The sequence below is a fragment of the Coffea arabica genome, chromosome 1c (genome assembly GCF_036785885.1).
Source record: "Coffea arabica cultivar ET-39 chromosome 1c, Coffea Arabica ET-39 HiFi, whole genome shotgun sequence".
Classification (NCBI taxonomy): domain Eukaryota; kingdom Viridiplantae; phylum Streptophyta; class Magnoliopsida; order Gentianales; family Rubiaceae; genus Coffea; species Coffea arabica.
In genome coordinates, this window is record NC_092310.1 from 24991797 (window position 1) to 25008997 (window position 17201).

General features: G+C 40.6%; 1 protein-coding gene across 1 annotated transcript in view; it reads left to right on the forward strand.

Moving 5' to 3' along the window:
• Nucleotides 1-16303, forward strand: part of LOC140005058 (uncharacterized) — a 41313-nt gene extending 25010 nt beyond the window's left edge. Inside the window, exons 2-8 of the mRNA XM_072045170.1 lie at nucleotides 10669-11130; nucleotides 11597-11991; nucleotides 12085-13287; nucleotides 13931-14432; nucleotides 14712-15203; nucleotides 15315-15453; nucleotides 16075-16303. Of these exons, the coding sequence (XP_071901271.1) occupies nucleotides 10669-11130; nucleotides 11597-11991; nucleotides 12085-13287; nucleotides 13931-14432; nucleotides 14712-15203; nucleotides 15315-15453; nucleotides 16075-16303 (3422 nt within the window). The remainder of the gene's footprint in view (nucleotides 1-10668; nucleotides 11131-11596; nucleotides 11992-12084; nucleotides 13288-13930; nucleotides 14433-14711; nucleotides 15204-15314; nucleotides 15454-16074) is intronic.
• Nucleotides 16304-17201: the final 898 nt, after the last annotated feature.

Here is a 17201-nt window from a genome sequence, read left to right on the forward strand (position 1 = left end):
TTTAGATTAGTCCTTTTTGTTAGCCATGGATTCAGCCCACCTTTGTTTAAGGATGGCCGAACCACTAGGCCTTTTTTTATTGAGTCCATGGATCGGCCCACCTTGTCCAAGGAGTAGCCGACCATCTAGTTTTCGATATTAGGGTTTCGGATATTAGGGTTTCATTAGTTTTACCTATATAAAGGCTTGCTTTGTAAACATTAAGGGAGACTCGATGGATTAATCAAATTGTTCTTTTCGATTTTCTTATTGTGAGAATTTCGTTCCTTTACTTGCTTTGGCAAGGGTATTTGAGCAATCTCGCAAAAGTCCTGATTGTTCTACCGACCTATCCATTAGAGTAGTCACCTCTGTTGGAGTCATCTTTCTACCACCTTCTACCAATTCATGTCGTCCATATTGGTTTTAGGTCTCGCAATCCAAGCGTTGGACAACCTTGTTAGATCCTTGGGCAAACGTGCTACGTGTCTCGAAACGAGTTGATCGAGAACCGTATCAGTTGGCATCAGAGTTTAGGTGGAGGTATCTTTCATTATATCCTTGTTTTTCGTAGTTGTGTCGTAGGGTTTTTGCGTTTTGTCCGCTGCCTTGTTAAAAAAAATGCACTGTTCATTGTTACTATTCACCGATACTGTTAACCGACACTGTTCATCGATACTATTCATCATTACTATTCACCGACACTGTTCACATTACTGTTCATCCGAACACAAAATCTATTGGTGTGTTATAATTTTTGTCCACAACTTGTTTCTTGCGTTTGAGTCATTAGTTGTCGTCAAATCTGTCCATAATCTTGTGCGTTGTTTTGTGTCAAGTTGGCTGTGGTTTGTGCGCACTTGGAACGTACAAAATTCTGGTTGGAGCCCCAAACCTGTTTTGGTTAGTTGGTCGTCGCTTGGGCAGAAAGAAAACCCACTCTTGTGCGGCTAAGGTATTGCTTTGGCAGCTAGGGTTTGCTTTTGGCAGCTAGGGTTTCGTTTGTGCGCAAGAGTTCTTTGTTCCAAATCTATCCAAGTGGGTTCTTGAGTCATCCAAGTTGTTTACTTATTTTTCAAATCTGAATTTTGGTAAAACTTGTTGGTATGTGTGAATCTTGAAGAGAACCTACAAGAATCTTGAGTTTCTTGGATTTCTTGACCACAATCTTGAAGTTCTTGATAACTTACTTGGGAGTTCTTGAAGGATCTTGAAGGTTTCTTGTGTGAATGAATTGGCCGAACACAAATCTGGAAAAACAATAGTCCATTCGGTCAAATCTTTGTGTTGTGTTGGTTTGTTACAAGTAAAAAAAAAAAGAACAAAATAGAAACAAAAAAAAAAAAGAAGGAAGGATCGGTTGGCAAAACACAACAAGAGAGAAAAAAAAGGGAAGGCAACCGAATTGTGGGAAGGAAATTTCTGATTTGCACAATCCTTCTTGGAGTAAAATTTGGTAGTTTCTAAAAGTTGTTTCAAGAAGGAAACCAAATTTGATTTGTAGCTTTCTTGGGTTAGAATTTGGAAGTTTCTAAAAGTTGTTTCAAGAAGGAAACCAAATCTGATTTGTAGCTTTCTTGGGTTAGAATTTGGAAGTTTCTAAAAGTTGTTTTAAGAAGGGAACCAAATCTGATTTGTAGCTTTCTTGGGTTAGAATTTGGAAGTTTCTAAAGGTTGTTTCAAGAAGGAAAGGTTTTCTAAAGGGTTTCCAAAACTAACTTGTTTCCAAAATCAATTTGGAAAATAAGTGGACAGCTTGGGTAACTCTTTTATTTCCACTTGGACACATTCCTTCATTTTAGGAAGCTAGGGTTTCATTCTTCCTTTGTTCACACTAGCGCCTCTTCCATTGCTGCCCACGGTTAAAAACCTTCCAAAACCGTGCATTACTCCACTCTTTTTGCATCCGCATTTGTGTCTTTACCTCTTGATTACTCTTGTGGAAAGTGTGGTGACAATTACTGGATTTTTGCGCATTTTTCAATTACTCGGTCCAACAGGTCACGTAATCATGCCTAGGGGAGTTGCCCCTTACTCATACAACCAAAAATTCCTGGTGAATGAGTCTCTCAAGAGGAGGGGTTCCAAGCGGCCTACTCCCAAGCACTCTAGTACCATGGACTCTAGTTCACAACATGAGTTTCGTTCACTCCGGGAAGAGATGGAACGTTACCGTGCTTCGTGTGTATATGAAAGGTATAAACAAGATTGTGATGAGTATGAGAAGGAGCAAAGAAGTTTGCGCAGAGCATCTAAATCGAGGTCAACCGCCAACAAACGAGATTCATCAAAGAAATACCTTGACAATCAAGACAAAGAGTTCGAGAATTCTCGAATTGAGTCAAAGCTTCGTGAATCAAAAGCTGAATTCCGAAGTCGGACTAAGGCATTGATTGATTCCATGATGGAAAGACTTAGCCAAGTGCTGGATTCACACTTGGAGCAACTTAATCATGTGTCAACCGGAGCTAAAGCCAAATATGAATGAGTTGCAACCGAGCCATGAACATGAGCTAGGCAATGAAAATCAAACCTCATGTACAATGAGCGAGCCATGGTCTGAGAAGAATGGAGTGGGAAAAGGCAAGACCAATTTGGCCGTAGTAAAGAGTAAAGAGGAGGAGTTGACCGTGTTTACAAAGGTTGAAAGTGTGAACATTTTGTTTGCTAACCGGCTAACATGTGTTTTGTTTAGTATCTCTTTTTTTATCCAGATTAAACAAAGTCAAGTAGGGTTGGTCATGGCATGTTCCATCCCGAAGTCACTTGGACACTTTGTGAGTTTCCATGGAGTTTGTCTTCTAGGAACTAAATCTCTTTGGTATCAATTCATGGAACAATGTCCATTCACACCTGTCTGCACCATTGAAGGATTCATTCGAGCTCATCTTAAAAGGGAAATTCCAGATTCTACTTCTTGTTCTCTAACTATGGTTCATTCCTCACCTTTGCCTTATGTTGAGCATGTTACTAGCACCAATCCTTATTCCTCACCTATAAGTCACTAATGTAAAATCAAAGAAACTTGCAAATAAAATGAGGAGTATACTAAGGGTCTAAACAACCCTAAGCCTTCTAACTACCCCTAAAACCACCCAAGTTCAAAAACACACAAGAAACCCTAATTTGGACAGCATTTCCCCTTAAGATTCTAAGGCTCCAACTTACCAACATTCACCCATACTTTCGAAATACAATCACCATTACCACTACAAGTCATAAACCCTTCATTACACCTTATTATAGTCACAAAACCTTTTACTCAAAGCCAATTCAAGTGCTATATAGAAACCCTAGGAAAAGCCCCAAATTCAAACCCTAAATCTGAAATTTTCCGTCAAATGCGGAAATTTTCCGCAAACAACCACAATTCACGCACTATGGCTTCATTCTAAACCATTCCAAGCTATCATCCATGGTCCAACAATATTAAACATATTAAAACAGAAAAAAATCATGAATAAATGTAAAACTTCACCAACTTCCACCAAAAGTCATGAAATAACCTCTAAAACCATCACTTTATCTCACATAAGTCACTAATTAAGCATTATTGAGAAGAGAAGAGAGGTCCCTTAGCTACTCACCCTACCAACCCAAGAAAGAAAGCAACTTAGCACCTTAGTCTTCCAAACCACTTGATAACCAACCCTATTACCACTAAACTGAAGGTTTTTATAGATGAAATCCAAGTTTAATCGGTTGAATCACAAGATTTAGGCAAGATTAGAAACAAAAGGTTGAGAGTTTTCTTTTCTTTTCTTCTTGAGAGAGAGTCGGCCGAGAAAGGGAGGAAAGACGATGAATTTTGGGTCAATTTTTGGTTTATTTAGTAAAGTAGTGAATATTGGTCAAAGGTAAGAATAAATCTCCAAGTGACACTTGTCACTACCATTAATGCATGCTATCCTCTTGTCCCTCTCACACCAATCCATCTAGTCATCTCCAGTTATCTCTTAACACCTGCGAAATTAATCCCGGTTTATGAAACTTCACTTAACTGGCCAAAATTTTACCGAACTTTCAGCGCTAGCGGGTCCCACGCCCGGTATCCACTTCAAAATCTCATGAACTAACTTATACTAGGAAAATAATTTAAAAACCCTATTTACCCATAAAAATTATTTAGAAATTTTCCTAATAAAGAAATTATAGAAAAATGGGCGATTAAATAAAATAAACCCTAGAAAATACAAAAATTTACGGGTTCTCACACCTTCTCCCCCTTAAAAGAATTTCGCCCTCGAAATTTTCTCACCTTGATTCACGAACAGTTCCGGGTGTTTCTTTTGCACTTCTTCTTCTACCTCCCAAGTAGCCTCTTCTACCCCATGATTCCTCTATAATATTTTTACCAAAGGAATCTGTTTGTTCCTCAGCTCTTTAACTTTTCGGTCAAGTAACTGCACAGGTTTCTCTTCACAAACGAGCAATTCATCTATCTCAATTTCCTCTGGTTGTAAGATATGAGACGGGTCGGGATAGTACTTCTTAAGTATCGAGACATGGAAGACATCATGAATTCGAGAAAGACTCGGCGGCAGTTCGAACCGATACGCTACCGTACCTACTCTCTGGAGAATCTTGTAAGGTCCGACGAACCTCGGTTGCAATTTCTTTCCTCTACCTGCCGTGATGCTCTGTAATGGTGTAACCTTGAGGAAAACACGGTCCCCAACTTCAAATTCCAAGTCTTTTCTTCGATTGTCCGCGTAACTCTTTTGTCGGCTTTGAGCCGTTTGGAGTCTTTGCCGTATCAATTTGACTTTTTCATGTGCCTTTTCCATCCACAGAATAGCCATTGGGTCTAGGACCTTTCTCTCACCGACTTCATCCTAGTAAATCGGTGACCGGCACTTCCTCCAATACAGTGCCTCATACGGAGCCATTTGTATCGACGAATGGTAGCTATTATTGTATGCAAACTCCACTAAGGTCATGTGTTGACCCCAGTTACCTCCAAAATCCAGAATGCAGGTTCTTAACATATTCTCGAGGGTTTGAATGGTTTGCTCTGATTGTCCATCTGTCTGAGGGTGGTAGGTGGTGCTTAAGTTGAGTTTAGTCCCCAGAGTCTCTTGGAATTTCTGTCAAAACCTAGATACGAAGCGGGGATCTCGGTCAGAGACGATGCTCACAGGAACGCCATGTAACCTTATGATCTCGTTCATGTACACCTGAGCCAATTTGTCCATGGAATACTTCGTGTTTACCGATAGGAAATGAGCCGATTTGGTTAATCGATCAACGATCACCCACACGGCATCAGATCCTCATTGTGTTCGCGGCAACCCTGACACGAAGTCCATGATGATGTTCTCCCACTTCCATTCGGGTATCTCAAGGGATTGTAGTAAGCCTGATGGTTTTTGGTGCTCCGCCTTAACCTGTTGGCAAATGAGACATTTCTGCACATACTGAGCGATTTCCTTCTTCATATTGTCCCACCAATAAGCTCCTTTTAGGTCCTGATACATCTTGCTGCTACCCGGATGGATTGTATACTTGGATCGATGAGCTTCCTCTAAGATTTCCGTCTTTAACACTTCATCTCTAGGCACCACTACTCGGTTCCGGTATTTTGAAATTCCCTCAAGACTAAAATTGAAGTCAGTTGATTCTCCTTTTTCCACATTCTCTCCCCATTTTCGCACCATTGAATCCTCCTTTTGAGCTTCTTTAATTCGCTCCAGTAGGTGGATGTTACCTTAATATTTCCAAAAACCACCTTATGACTCCCAAGGCAGGGTTTCCACTCACAGACGGATTCTAACATATCCCACTTGTGAGAACCCTGAAAAATGGATATATAAATTAGTGCATATTTCATTTGCATTTCTTTTATTGTTCAATAACTTCTAGCATTACTTTTAATTGTTCACAATTAAGCGTGTAAAAATAGGTTTATGTGAAAAATACTATACTTTTCCAAAGTTATGAAATTTCTTGGTTTTATTTGACTAAATTAATATCTTTAGGGTTGGATTAAATTTTTGCCTTAAAATAAATTAATTAAATTCCAATGATAAATTCTGTTTAGTGCCAACGATAAATGTTAGATTTTTATTACAAGGTCAAACTTGATTTTAATAAGAAACTAATAAAGTAAGAATGTTGGGAACCAAATAGTAAACGATAAAGATTCGATAAAACGGTTTAAGTATACTAACGTATAATAGGCCACTAAATCATACTTGAGGAAAATCGTTGATACTAAGTTCGAATCTAAATTCAAGTAGAGGTTAGAGGCAATGTGAAAGGACCAAAATGCCCTTCGCAACTCACCAAATCCCCACTGCACCACAACCATCACCACTCACGGCCAAACGACTCCTTGGACACCATGATTGTCCGCCACTCCAGCTAACCAATCGGCCACTTCTCCACTGCAATACACAAGCCGCCCCATACCACCAATCCAAATCCATCACCAACTCCACAAGTAAACCAACTCTTACACTCAATCAGCTCCAAAACCACGGCACTCCTTCATTTCATCTCCACTCCACATATCAGACTACACTCCACCTTCACTTCGCTATTCACGACTGAGTTAGAGAGGGAGAGACCGAGCTTCACTCTGCCATTCGAGAGAGGAGAAAAGAAAGGAAGCCGCACGAGCTGCAACTCTTCCAAGGTTCTGTCTGCAAGCCAGAGTGGAACTAGGAAGAAGCCGTGAGCAAGCCCATCCCTTTCCGCATCAACAACCAGCTGCAACCCAGCTTCACCCTCCACCAGTCGCAACCAGAAAACCAGAACCATCAAACCTGTGCGTGAGCCGAGAGAAAATTTCGTAGCTTTCTTATTCGTGAGCTGAGCTATTCTGAGGTAATTTTCTGGACTATTTTGGGTTGATCAGAGGTAGATAGAGTCACGTAGGGGCATGCATGCTTTGGTTGTGTAGTCGGATGAGGAAATCAAAGTTTCAGAAAAATCTGTTTTGATAAAATGACTCTGCCAAGAAACTGAACTGGAAAATGCAGCCTTAATCTCGGCCATTTGTGGTAATGTGAGCCCAGAAATATGATTACTTATCTCAGGACTAGAGGATTAAGCTTTGCATGTTGAATATTAAACCATCGGATGAGTCATTGGAAAAAGAAAATTTGATTTGCGTAAGAATCTGTTTCTGCCGAGAACTTGAGCTGGAAATTTTGGTTTTAAAATTGCTGGGTGTGATGATTTGAGCTTAATCTTGGATCAACTTGTTAGATAACCTCCTTATTTAGTGATGCATGTGAACTTTAAGGCTCAGAATTTCGGTTGCATGGCTGGAAAACTTATTAGAAAATTTCTGGACTGCTGAACTGATTTTCCAGATTAGCCGTTGAAATTGTTTTGGGAAATTGCTTGGGTATTTTAGCATGAATTTGCTGGAACGTGTTTGATTTCCACTTGGTTAGGTGTTTGACTAATTAAAACTAAATGATTAAGCCTTGCATGAAGTGTTTTGGTCCGGCTAATCTAGAAACAAAAATAAACAAGAAAATCTGCTGCATGCAAGATTATCCAAGAAGAGCCGAATGAATTCCTGGATTTTTGGGATGTTTGTAGTTGTTAACTGAATTTGATTTTGAACGAAAGATGTTAATTACCTAGCTAAGTGGTGGCATGTTGAATTTGAGTGCCTAATACCCTGTTTTGGCCAAAGAAAAGTTGGAGTTAAGAACATACAATTGCTGGAAATTTCTTTGTAAACTGCCGTGAATTTGAACCTGGAAATTTTGAAGATTATAACAGTTGTTTAAATTCAACTCTTGAACTAGAAATGTTCACTGTTTAGCTAAGAAAGTGTATGATGAAGCTGAGAGCTTAATAGCACGTCTTAGCCACGAAAATTGTGAATTTATAAACAACGAAGTGCTGGAAATTTTAATGACCGAAAGGTTGAACTGAATTTTTTAAAGTGGTTCCTGGAATTTTTCCTTGGGGTATTATGAGCTCGAGACGCATGACAAAATGTACACGTTAATCTGTGAAAGCTGTTTAGCAATGAAACGTTTTGATATCTCGAAGGATTCAACCAAAAATGTGGGTGTACAAATGCTGGAAATTTTCCTTGTGGTTGCCAAAGTTTGAGTAAGAATTTCCAGCTCGATTGTGAAGTTATTCCTTGAACCTTAATGATTGGAAACACATGGAAAATGTTGATGTTAATGATTGTGGTTTGACCCTAGGGTGTTCCTGAAATTTTCAAAGAATTAGAGGGTAAGAAGGTACTTGCTAAACGTATGCTTAAGCCTGGCTAGTGAAACAATTTCTACTCGTATTCCAATGTCCGCAAAGCTAATGGTCGACATTATTTTTCATTGGAGCATAATGTGTCGAAATTGTTGACGGTGGGCTCTACGAATTCCCACTTTTGAATTGATGGTTGATTTATTGGAAATTGGTTGGTGGTGGGTTCTATGAATTCCCACCCTGCATGGATAACTGAATTGCTGAACTTGTTTAGAAATCTGTGCTACTGTTTTGTGAAACTGTGAGTTGATATAAGTACTGATTACCAAGTGCTAAGTATTGACGAAGCCTTGGTAAATTTTCCTGCTTATGCTTAGATATAAATTGGTTGGAACACAGGGCTAAGAATTGACGAGCCCTAGTGTTATTACTGTTTAAATTCTAATTGTGCAATATTGAGGAAATGTGATTTTGGATTGGAATCGAAAATGTGAGAAGTTGTACCGACCTTGTGACTCCAAGTAAACGCTTGACTAAGTAAATGAAAAATATTTTGCTTTAAGTCTCAAACGGTACAGATTTAGCATCGTATTGCTAAACATAGTGTCTACTATTTTTGCCTTAGAAACTTGGGCAACATGACTTTTATCCCTTAAGTTAGACTAGCCTTATCAATTTGGGAAAATGATTCTCCCAGACTCAAAACCTTAGTTTTGTTCCAAATTCCTTCTTTCTTTATAAATCGTTTAAGGCTAGTCGGAACTAAGGAAAATTTAAAAGGTGAAACTCGATCACTTTAGTTTTAAACGTAGAAACCTGCTTGGCAAGAAGAAAAAAACCTTATTTTAGCAACATTTTTCAATAGACCTTACCCTAAAGCCTTAGCAAAGATTTTTGTAGGCACAACCACTCCAATGAACTTTTTTTTTTCCAAGGTATACTTTTAGCCTTGATATTAATTATCTTGCCGATTTATTTTAAGAAAATAATAATAGTATTTTCTTCGAGGAAAAGTATTCCAGGAATATTATAAGAAATATTGTACGGTTCTCACAAGCTCGATTCCAAGTAAAATATTTTGAGAAAAAAGTAAACTAGCAACATGCTAGAAAACTCTACATGTGCAAGCCAACAGTTCCAATAGAAAACTTATGGCTTAAATTCTGATATTCTAGGATTTTACGAGGACGCGGAACTCGATCCTCAATCCAATATCTGAACTTCACTCTTGGTGAGTGTCCCTGCTTGTTCTATGTTATGTGGTTAGGCGCTTTATCAATTCGCTATGTGATAATTGTCAAAAGGCAATAAATGATTTTGATCCATCGAAGTGAGCAGTGTGTACTTTATCGCACTAGCCATTCGAGTGTGACATGTGTGAAACATTTTCTAATGAATCTGTGAATCTAAATGTAGTTGCGTCGTTGGGTGAATCCCTCGACATCTGAATCCAACTACCATAACATCTGAATCTGTAGTTGCGTCGTTGGGTGAATCCCTCGACATCTGAATCCAACTACCAAAACGTCGTTGGGTGAATCCCTCGACAAATTTATTACGGGTGTATCTCGAGTATACTGCGTCGGTAGATGAAGTTTGGGCCCAAAGCAGAGGTATGAACGGTGACGGGTTAGGATTAAAATAAGTGTATCTACATGGAAATTAAGTAGGGAAAGTTGACGGAGGGTCAACTACGATGGTATCTGATCAAGCATGGAAAATGGCTCCTGAGACCCTTGTATCCTACCTTGTGCTGTTACACGCTTTCCTAACTGTTTCAATTTGATTTAAATTATTAACCGCTGTTGATTTATGTGATTGCATGTTTTGGGGCACCACTGAGCTTTAGCTCACCCCACATTTATTGTTTTCCTTAACAGGTTCTGGAAACTGAAAGCTGGATGCTTACTCATGTTTTCCTTTTGGATTGTATTTGAATATTATAACTTATTATATGGACTGTAATGTGTTATTTGAGATAATGCACTTTTCCTTTGGATTGCCACTTGAAGCTGGAAAATGTGTAACCTTAATTCGATTACTTAGCTTGTAAGCTGTATTATGGATTTATGCATTTTATCTATACGGTTTGCGATGACTTTGTACTTTGGTAAGTAGCACGTAGGACGTTTAAGGGCCTCGACTGGCGATTTTATCATCGCTATCTTTGAAGATAATGTGGCTTTAAGGATGATTCCATTCGAGAAAACTTGTTTTTGTAATAAATTAAGTTATCCTTTGAAAGGATTTGGGCTAGAATGCTTGCGTGAGTCCTGGCGAGAGTTGGGCAGACGGCCCGCCAACCCTTTGGTTCGCCTCAGGGGGAAGTGGGGTCGCCACAGGTGGTATCAGAGCCTAGGTTAGACAAGTTATTCAAGAGACTTAATAGATGTGTTAGAAATCCTAATCCTCTTTAGGATTAAGAATGGAGACCTTAGTTATACGTTAAGTGATATCCGATCCAATTAGCTAATTAAGTTCTAACCTCTAAGTTTAATTATTTTGCAGATATGGAGAATGGAAACGGACATGCTAACGGTGGTAGCGCGGCTAATGGTCACGTAGAGCCCCTTAGGTCTATCTCCTACCGGGCTCGAGGTGGAGGAGCTCATATACGTTACTCACCTGCTGACAGGCACCCTAGGTGCCAGTGCCGAGCCATGTACGCGTATTCCAATGAGCTAGTGTTATCCTTAGACAACGAGCGCCGCCAGTTGAGGGACGCTAACTTCACCCTGACCCAGGACGTAGAGGAGCTGGGTATAATGGTGGATACTCAGTTTGACCGCATAGCTGATCTGGAGGTTAGGCTCACTGCTGAGCACCATCTACTGGAGGCTGCCCGCTTGGAGATAGAGCGGCAAAAGTCTAGGGCGACTCGATTAGCAGAGAGGATGCGTGATAGGAGCGCGGGCATCAGGGCTGATGCTGCGATGATGATGGATGAGGCCACTAGCTTTATCCAGGGAGGTGAGCAGGCAGGTGTAGAGGAGGATCCGGAAGAGGACCCGGAGGAGGACCCGGAGGAGGATCCGGAGGAGGACATTGCTCCTGATAGCCCTGCTCAGGGTTAGATTAGGACTCACCTGGTTACACTAGACATAGAAAGTTAGGCAAGGGACATTAGTTAAGTCATCAAGTTTTGTCTAGGTGGATGACTTACCTTTGAGGCACCATATCCCTAATTTTGTATAAGGGATTACCTGTATGTATTTGTGTTAGTCTATGTGCCTTACTTTTGGAAATGTCCCAACTTGTTATTTGTATGACTTTTCTGTGGAATTATATGTTAAGCGTTTTAGTTATCTTTTCTCTATTTCCATATTGATTTTATAAAAAAAAAAAATTTTAATAATCATAAGTAAATAATACTTTGGCCTAATTGACCTATCCTTCCGAAATAGGCATATTTAGACTATGGATCGCCAAGTGATAGGAAGGAGCCGGGGAAGACCCACTAGACAACACCCGGAAGCGGGTGGTGATAGGGAACCCGAGGTCGATCAAGACCAAGGGCAGGAAGGTGTGGCCGGAGACCGGGTGGCCACCGCAATTGACCGTATTACTGAAGTTCTCGAGCGATTGACTGAACGCCAAACCACTGAACCAGTGCATCAACCAGGAGGCCCAGCTGACTCCGATGATCGGGCACTGGAAAGGTTTCTGAAATTTGGACCTCCCAATTTTTATGGAGGACCCGAGTCGGAAGTGGCCGAAGGCTGGTGGGAGAGAATCACTGAGATTTTCGCCACCTTGAACTATACCGAGGAGCGAAAAGTGACTTTTACTACCTTCCAGTTTGAGGGAGCTGCCCGCTCCTGGTGGAACCTGGTAAGGGTTACATGGGAGACTAACCATACGCCAAGGACTTGGGCGAACTTCACAAGGGAGTTCAATGCCAAATTCCTTCCACCTCTCATTCAGGAGAAGAGAGAGGATGATTTTATTAGATGCAAACAAGGGGCGATGAGTGTCGCCGAGTATGAAGTCCAGTTCACAAAGCTGTCACGCTTTGCACCTGAGTTGATAGCCACCGAGCAAAGGCGTGTTCGGAGGTTTGTGCAGGGTTTGAATGTGGAACTACAGGAAAGTTTAGCTGCTGTAAGGATAGATACCTTCGCTGAGGCTGTTGAAAGAGCGCAGCGAGTTGAAGTAGCCAGAGCTCAAGTGAAGTCTTTTCAGTCCAAGAAAAGATTTGCTCCTAGCAGTAGTCGGGAGCCGACTTTTGGAAATGCTCCACCGGCCAAAGTGGGCCGAGGAACTAGTGGAGTGAATAGTTCTGGAGCACCACGAGGCGCCCAAGCAAGAGGAAACGGGGCCAGGAATGCAGGAGGACGAAATATTGGAGCTAGAGGGGGACCAATTGGAAGAGGACAACCTAGGAATCGGCCGCAAGGGGGTCGAGCAATAGTTCCTCAAGTGACATGTGCTTATTGCAAGAAACCTGGTCATTCTATGGATAGTTGCTGGAAGAAGCAAGGAAGGTGCTTGAGATGTGGAAGTAGTGAGCACCAAATCTCAGGATGTCCAAAGGTACAGGAAGGGACTCCTCAGAAAGCTAGACCAAACACTTCTGGAGGGAGCCGGCCAACAGTTCCTGCCAGAGTGTATGCTATAGATGATCAACCCGTACCTGATTCCTCGGAAGTTGTGGAAGGTACACTTCCAATTTTTCATAGATTAGCTAAAGTGTTAATTGACCCTGGTGCAACGCATTCATTTGTAAATCCATCTTTTATGTCTGGAATAGATGTGCAACCCGTTAGATTACCCTATGATCTTGAAGTTAGGACACCAATGGGTAATAAGAAGGTAACCACTAGCTTGACTTATAGGAATTGCGAATTCTGGGTTGGAGAGCGAAAAATGTTAGTGGATCTGATCAGTTTGGATATAAAAGGTTATGATGTTATCATAGGAATGGATTTCCTAGGTCACCATCATGCTAAGCTTGATTGCCGAGCGAAAGTGGTGGAGTTTTGTATACCTGGAGAAGCAACTCTGAGATTAGATGTTAAGGGTAGGTTAGCATCTTCTGCTATGGTCTCGGGAATACGGGCAAGGAAAATGTTATCTAAAGGAGCTCAAGGTTTCATAGCCTTCTTGATCAATACTCCCAGTGATCAAGTAAGATTAGAACGTCGATGTGACGAAACCCGTAAAAGATTAGTGGTACCAAGTTTGAAGGGAATTTAATCACGTGGTTAACGAATGTTTTCCCTGAAGAATTAACCTAGAGACTCAAGAAGCCTTACCGCCGGAGAGAGAAGTGGAGTTTAAAATCGACTAAGAATTTGGTGCCTGGGTCACGGCTCCAATTTCTAAGACTCCGTACCGAATGGCTCCTGCCGAGCTTAAAGAGTTGAAAATCCAATTACAAGATTTTCCCTGAAGAATTAACGTTGGAGAAAGGTTTCGTGAAGGAAAGTGACTCACCATCGTGAAGGAAAGTGACTCACCATGGGGAGCGCCCGTTCTATTTGTTAAGAAAAAGGACGGGAGTTTGAGGCTATGTATCGATTACCGAGGGTTAAATGAGGTTACTATTAAGAATAAATACCCTCTACCGTTGATTGATAGTTTGTTCGACCAACTGCAAGGATCAGTGGTCTTCTCTAAGTTGGATTTAAGGCAAGGGTATTACCAGCTGAAGATTAAGAAGGAAGACATACCCAAGACTGCTTTTAGTACAAGATATGGACATTTTGAGTTCGCAGTCATGCCTTTTGGTTTAACTAATGCACCAGCTGCATTTATGGATTTAATGCAGAGAATTTTTAAGAAATACCTGGACCAATTTGTAGTAGTTTTCATAGATGATATTTTGATATACTCCAAGACTCAGGAGGAACACGTTAAGCACTTGGAGATAGTATTGCAGATACTAAGAGAGCATAAGTTGTATGCAAAATTCAGCAAGTGCGAGTTTTGGTTAGAGGAGATTTCCTTTTTAGGGCATAAGGTTTCCAAAGATGGAATTGCCGTGGATCCGGCAAAAGTTGAAGCCGTTATGAATTGGAAGCGGCCAGAAACTCCAACTGAAATCAGAAGTTTCTTGGGTTTAGCAGGTTATTATAGGCGATTTATCAAGGATTTTTCGAAGATTGCAGGACCTATGACCGAGCTAACCAAGAAAGGAAATAAGTTTATCTGGACTCCAAAATGCGAGTCAAGTTTTCAGGAGTTAAAGAGGCGTTTAACATCCGCTCCTGTTTTGGTGTTACCTGACGGAGACGAAGGTTATGCCGTGTACTCCGATGCCTCTGGAGAAGGTCTCGGATGTGTTTTAATGCAAAAGGGTAAAGTAATTGCTTATGCTTCCAGGAGATTGAAGCCTCATGAACAGAACTACCCAACTCATGACCTAGAGTTAGCAGCAGTGATTTTCGCCTTAAAGAAATGGAGACACTACTTGTATGGCGTGACTTTTGAGGTTTTTACAGATCATAAGAGCCTCAAGTATTTGTTCTCCCAAAAGGAACTGAATTTGAGACAAAGGCGATGGGTAGAATTTTTGGAAGATTATGATTGTTCGATCAACTACCATCCAGGAAAAGCAAATGTGGTAGCTGACGCTTTAAGTAGAAAGGCCCAAATAGCGGGGTTGATGGTTAAAGAATGGGACATGCTAGAAGAAATAAGTAATTGGAACCCTCGCTTGGAGAAATTGAAGATATTATTTGGGAATCTATCTCTGAAATCACCATTACTAGAGCGTATTAAGGAGGCTCAGGAATCGGACCCTGTGATTCAGAAGAATTTGGAGAAAGTGCAAAAAGGGGAAATCCTAGATTTTAAATTGGGGTCTGAAGGTGTATTGAGGTTCCGAGATCGTATTGTGATTCCGGCAGATGAAGAGATCAGAAAAGAAATTTTGGAAGAATCACATCGATCAAAGTATACTATACATCCAGGAGTGACCAAGATGTATCATGATGTGAAGAGTTTATATTGGTGGGAAGGTTTGAAAAAGGATGTGGCAGAGTATGTACAGAAATGTTTAACTTGCCAACAAGTAAAAGCAGAGCATCAGAAGCCCTCTGGTTTGTTGCAACCGTTAGAAATCCCTGAATGGAAATGGGAACACATCACCATGGATTTTGTAACGGGACTGCCTAAAAGTCAAAAAGGATTTGATGCAATTTGGGTAATAGTCGATCGACTCACTAAGTCTGCACATTTCCTACCTGTGAGCATGAGTTTTTCATTGGAGAAATTGGTCAAGTTGTACACAGAAGAGATCCTAAGGCTACATGGTATTCCAGTGAGTATCGTGTCCGACCGAGATCCAAGGTTTGTCTCGCGTTTTTGGCAGAAATTTCAAGAGTCTTTGGGGACCAAGTTGAAATTTAGTACTGCGTACCATCCCCAAACCGACGGGCAATCGGAAAGGACAATCCAAACTTTGGAGGACCTGCTGAGATCGTGTATATTGGATTTTGGAGGTAAATGGAATAAATATATGACCTTGGTAGAATTTGCATATAATAATAGCTATCAGGCTTCGATTCAAATGGCACCTTATGAAGCTTTGTACGGGAGAAGGTGTCGATCTCCGATTCATTGGGATGAAGTTGGAGAAAAGAAGATTATAGATCCTACAGCCATACCTTGGATAGAAGAAGCCCAGGAGAAGGTGAAACTAATTAGAGAAAGGCTTCAAATTGCCCAAAGTAGACAAAAGAGCTACGCCGACACAAGGAGGAAAGATTTGGAGTTTGAAATAGGGGACAAGGTTTTCCTAAGAGTTAAACCCTTGAAGAGCGGAGTAGTATCTAAGAAAGGTAAGAAACTGAAGCCAAGGTATATCGGACCTTTTGAAATTTTGAGAAAAGTTGGGAATGTAGCATATCAGCTGAAATTGCCTGCAAGCATGGCTAGGATTCACGATGTATTTCATGTTTCCATGCTTAGGAAATATTATCCTGACCCAAGCCATGTGCTACAACTGGAAGGAATTGAAGTGGATGAGACACTAACCTATGAAGAAGAACCAGTTAAGATTTTGGAAAGAGAAGTGAAGGAGCTGAGGAACAAGAAAATCCCTCTGGTAAAGATGTTATGGAGAAATCATGGACTGGAGGAAGCAACTTGGGAATTAGAAGATGATATGCAGAAAAAGTATCCTGATTTATTTTCTTAGAAATTGTGAATTTTGAGGACAAAATTCTTGTAAGGAGGGGAGGATGTGAGAACCCTGAAAAATGGATATATAAATTAGTGCATATTTCATTTGCATTTCTTTTATTGTTCAATAACTTCTAGCATTACTTTTAATTGTTCACAATTAAGCGTGTAAAAATAGGTTTATGTGAAAAATACTATACTTTTCCAAAGTTATGAAATTTCTTGGTTTTATTTGACTAAATTAATATCTTTAGGGTTGGATTAAATTTTCGCCTTAAAATAAATTAATTAAATTCCAATGATAAATTCTGTTTAGTGCCAACGATAAATGTTAGATTTTTATTACAAGGTCAAACTTGATTTTAATAAGAAACTAATAAAGTAAGAATGTTGGGAACCAAATAGTAAGCGATAAAGATTCGATAAAACGGTTTAAGTATACTAACGTATAATAGGCCACTAAATCATACTTGAGGAAAATCGTTGATACTAAGTTCGAATCTAAATTCAAGTAGAGGTTAGAGGCAATGTGAAAGGACCAAAATGCCCTTCGCAACTCACCAAATCCCCACTGCACCACAACCATCACCACTCACGGCCAAACGACTCCTTGGACACCATGATTGTCCGCCACTCCAGCTAACCAATCGGCCACTTCTCCACTGCAATACACAAGCCGCCCCATACCACCAATCCAAATCCATCACCAACTCCACAAGTAAACCAACTCTTACACTCAATCAGCTCCAAAACCACGGCACTCCTTCATTTCATCTCCACTCCACATATCAGACTACACTCCACCTTAACTTCGCTATTCTCGACTGAGTTAGAGAGGGAGAGACCGAGCTTCACTCTGCCATTCGAGAGAGGAGAAAAGAAAGGAAGCCGCACGAGCTGCAACTCTTCCAAGG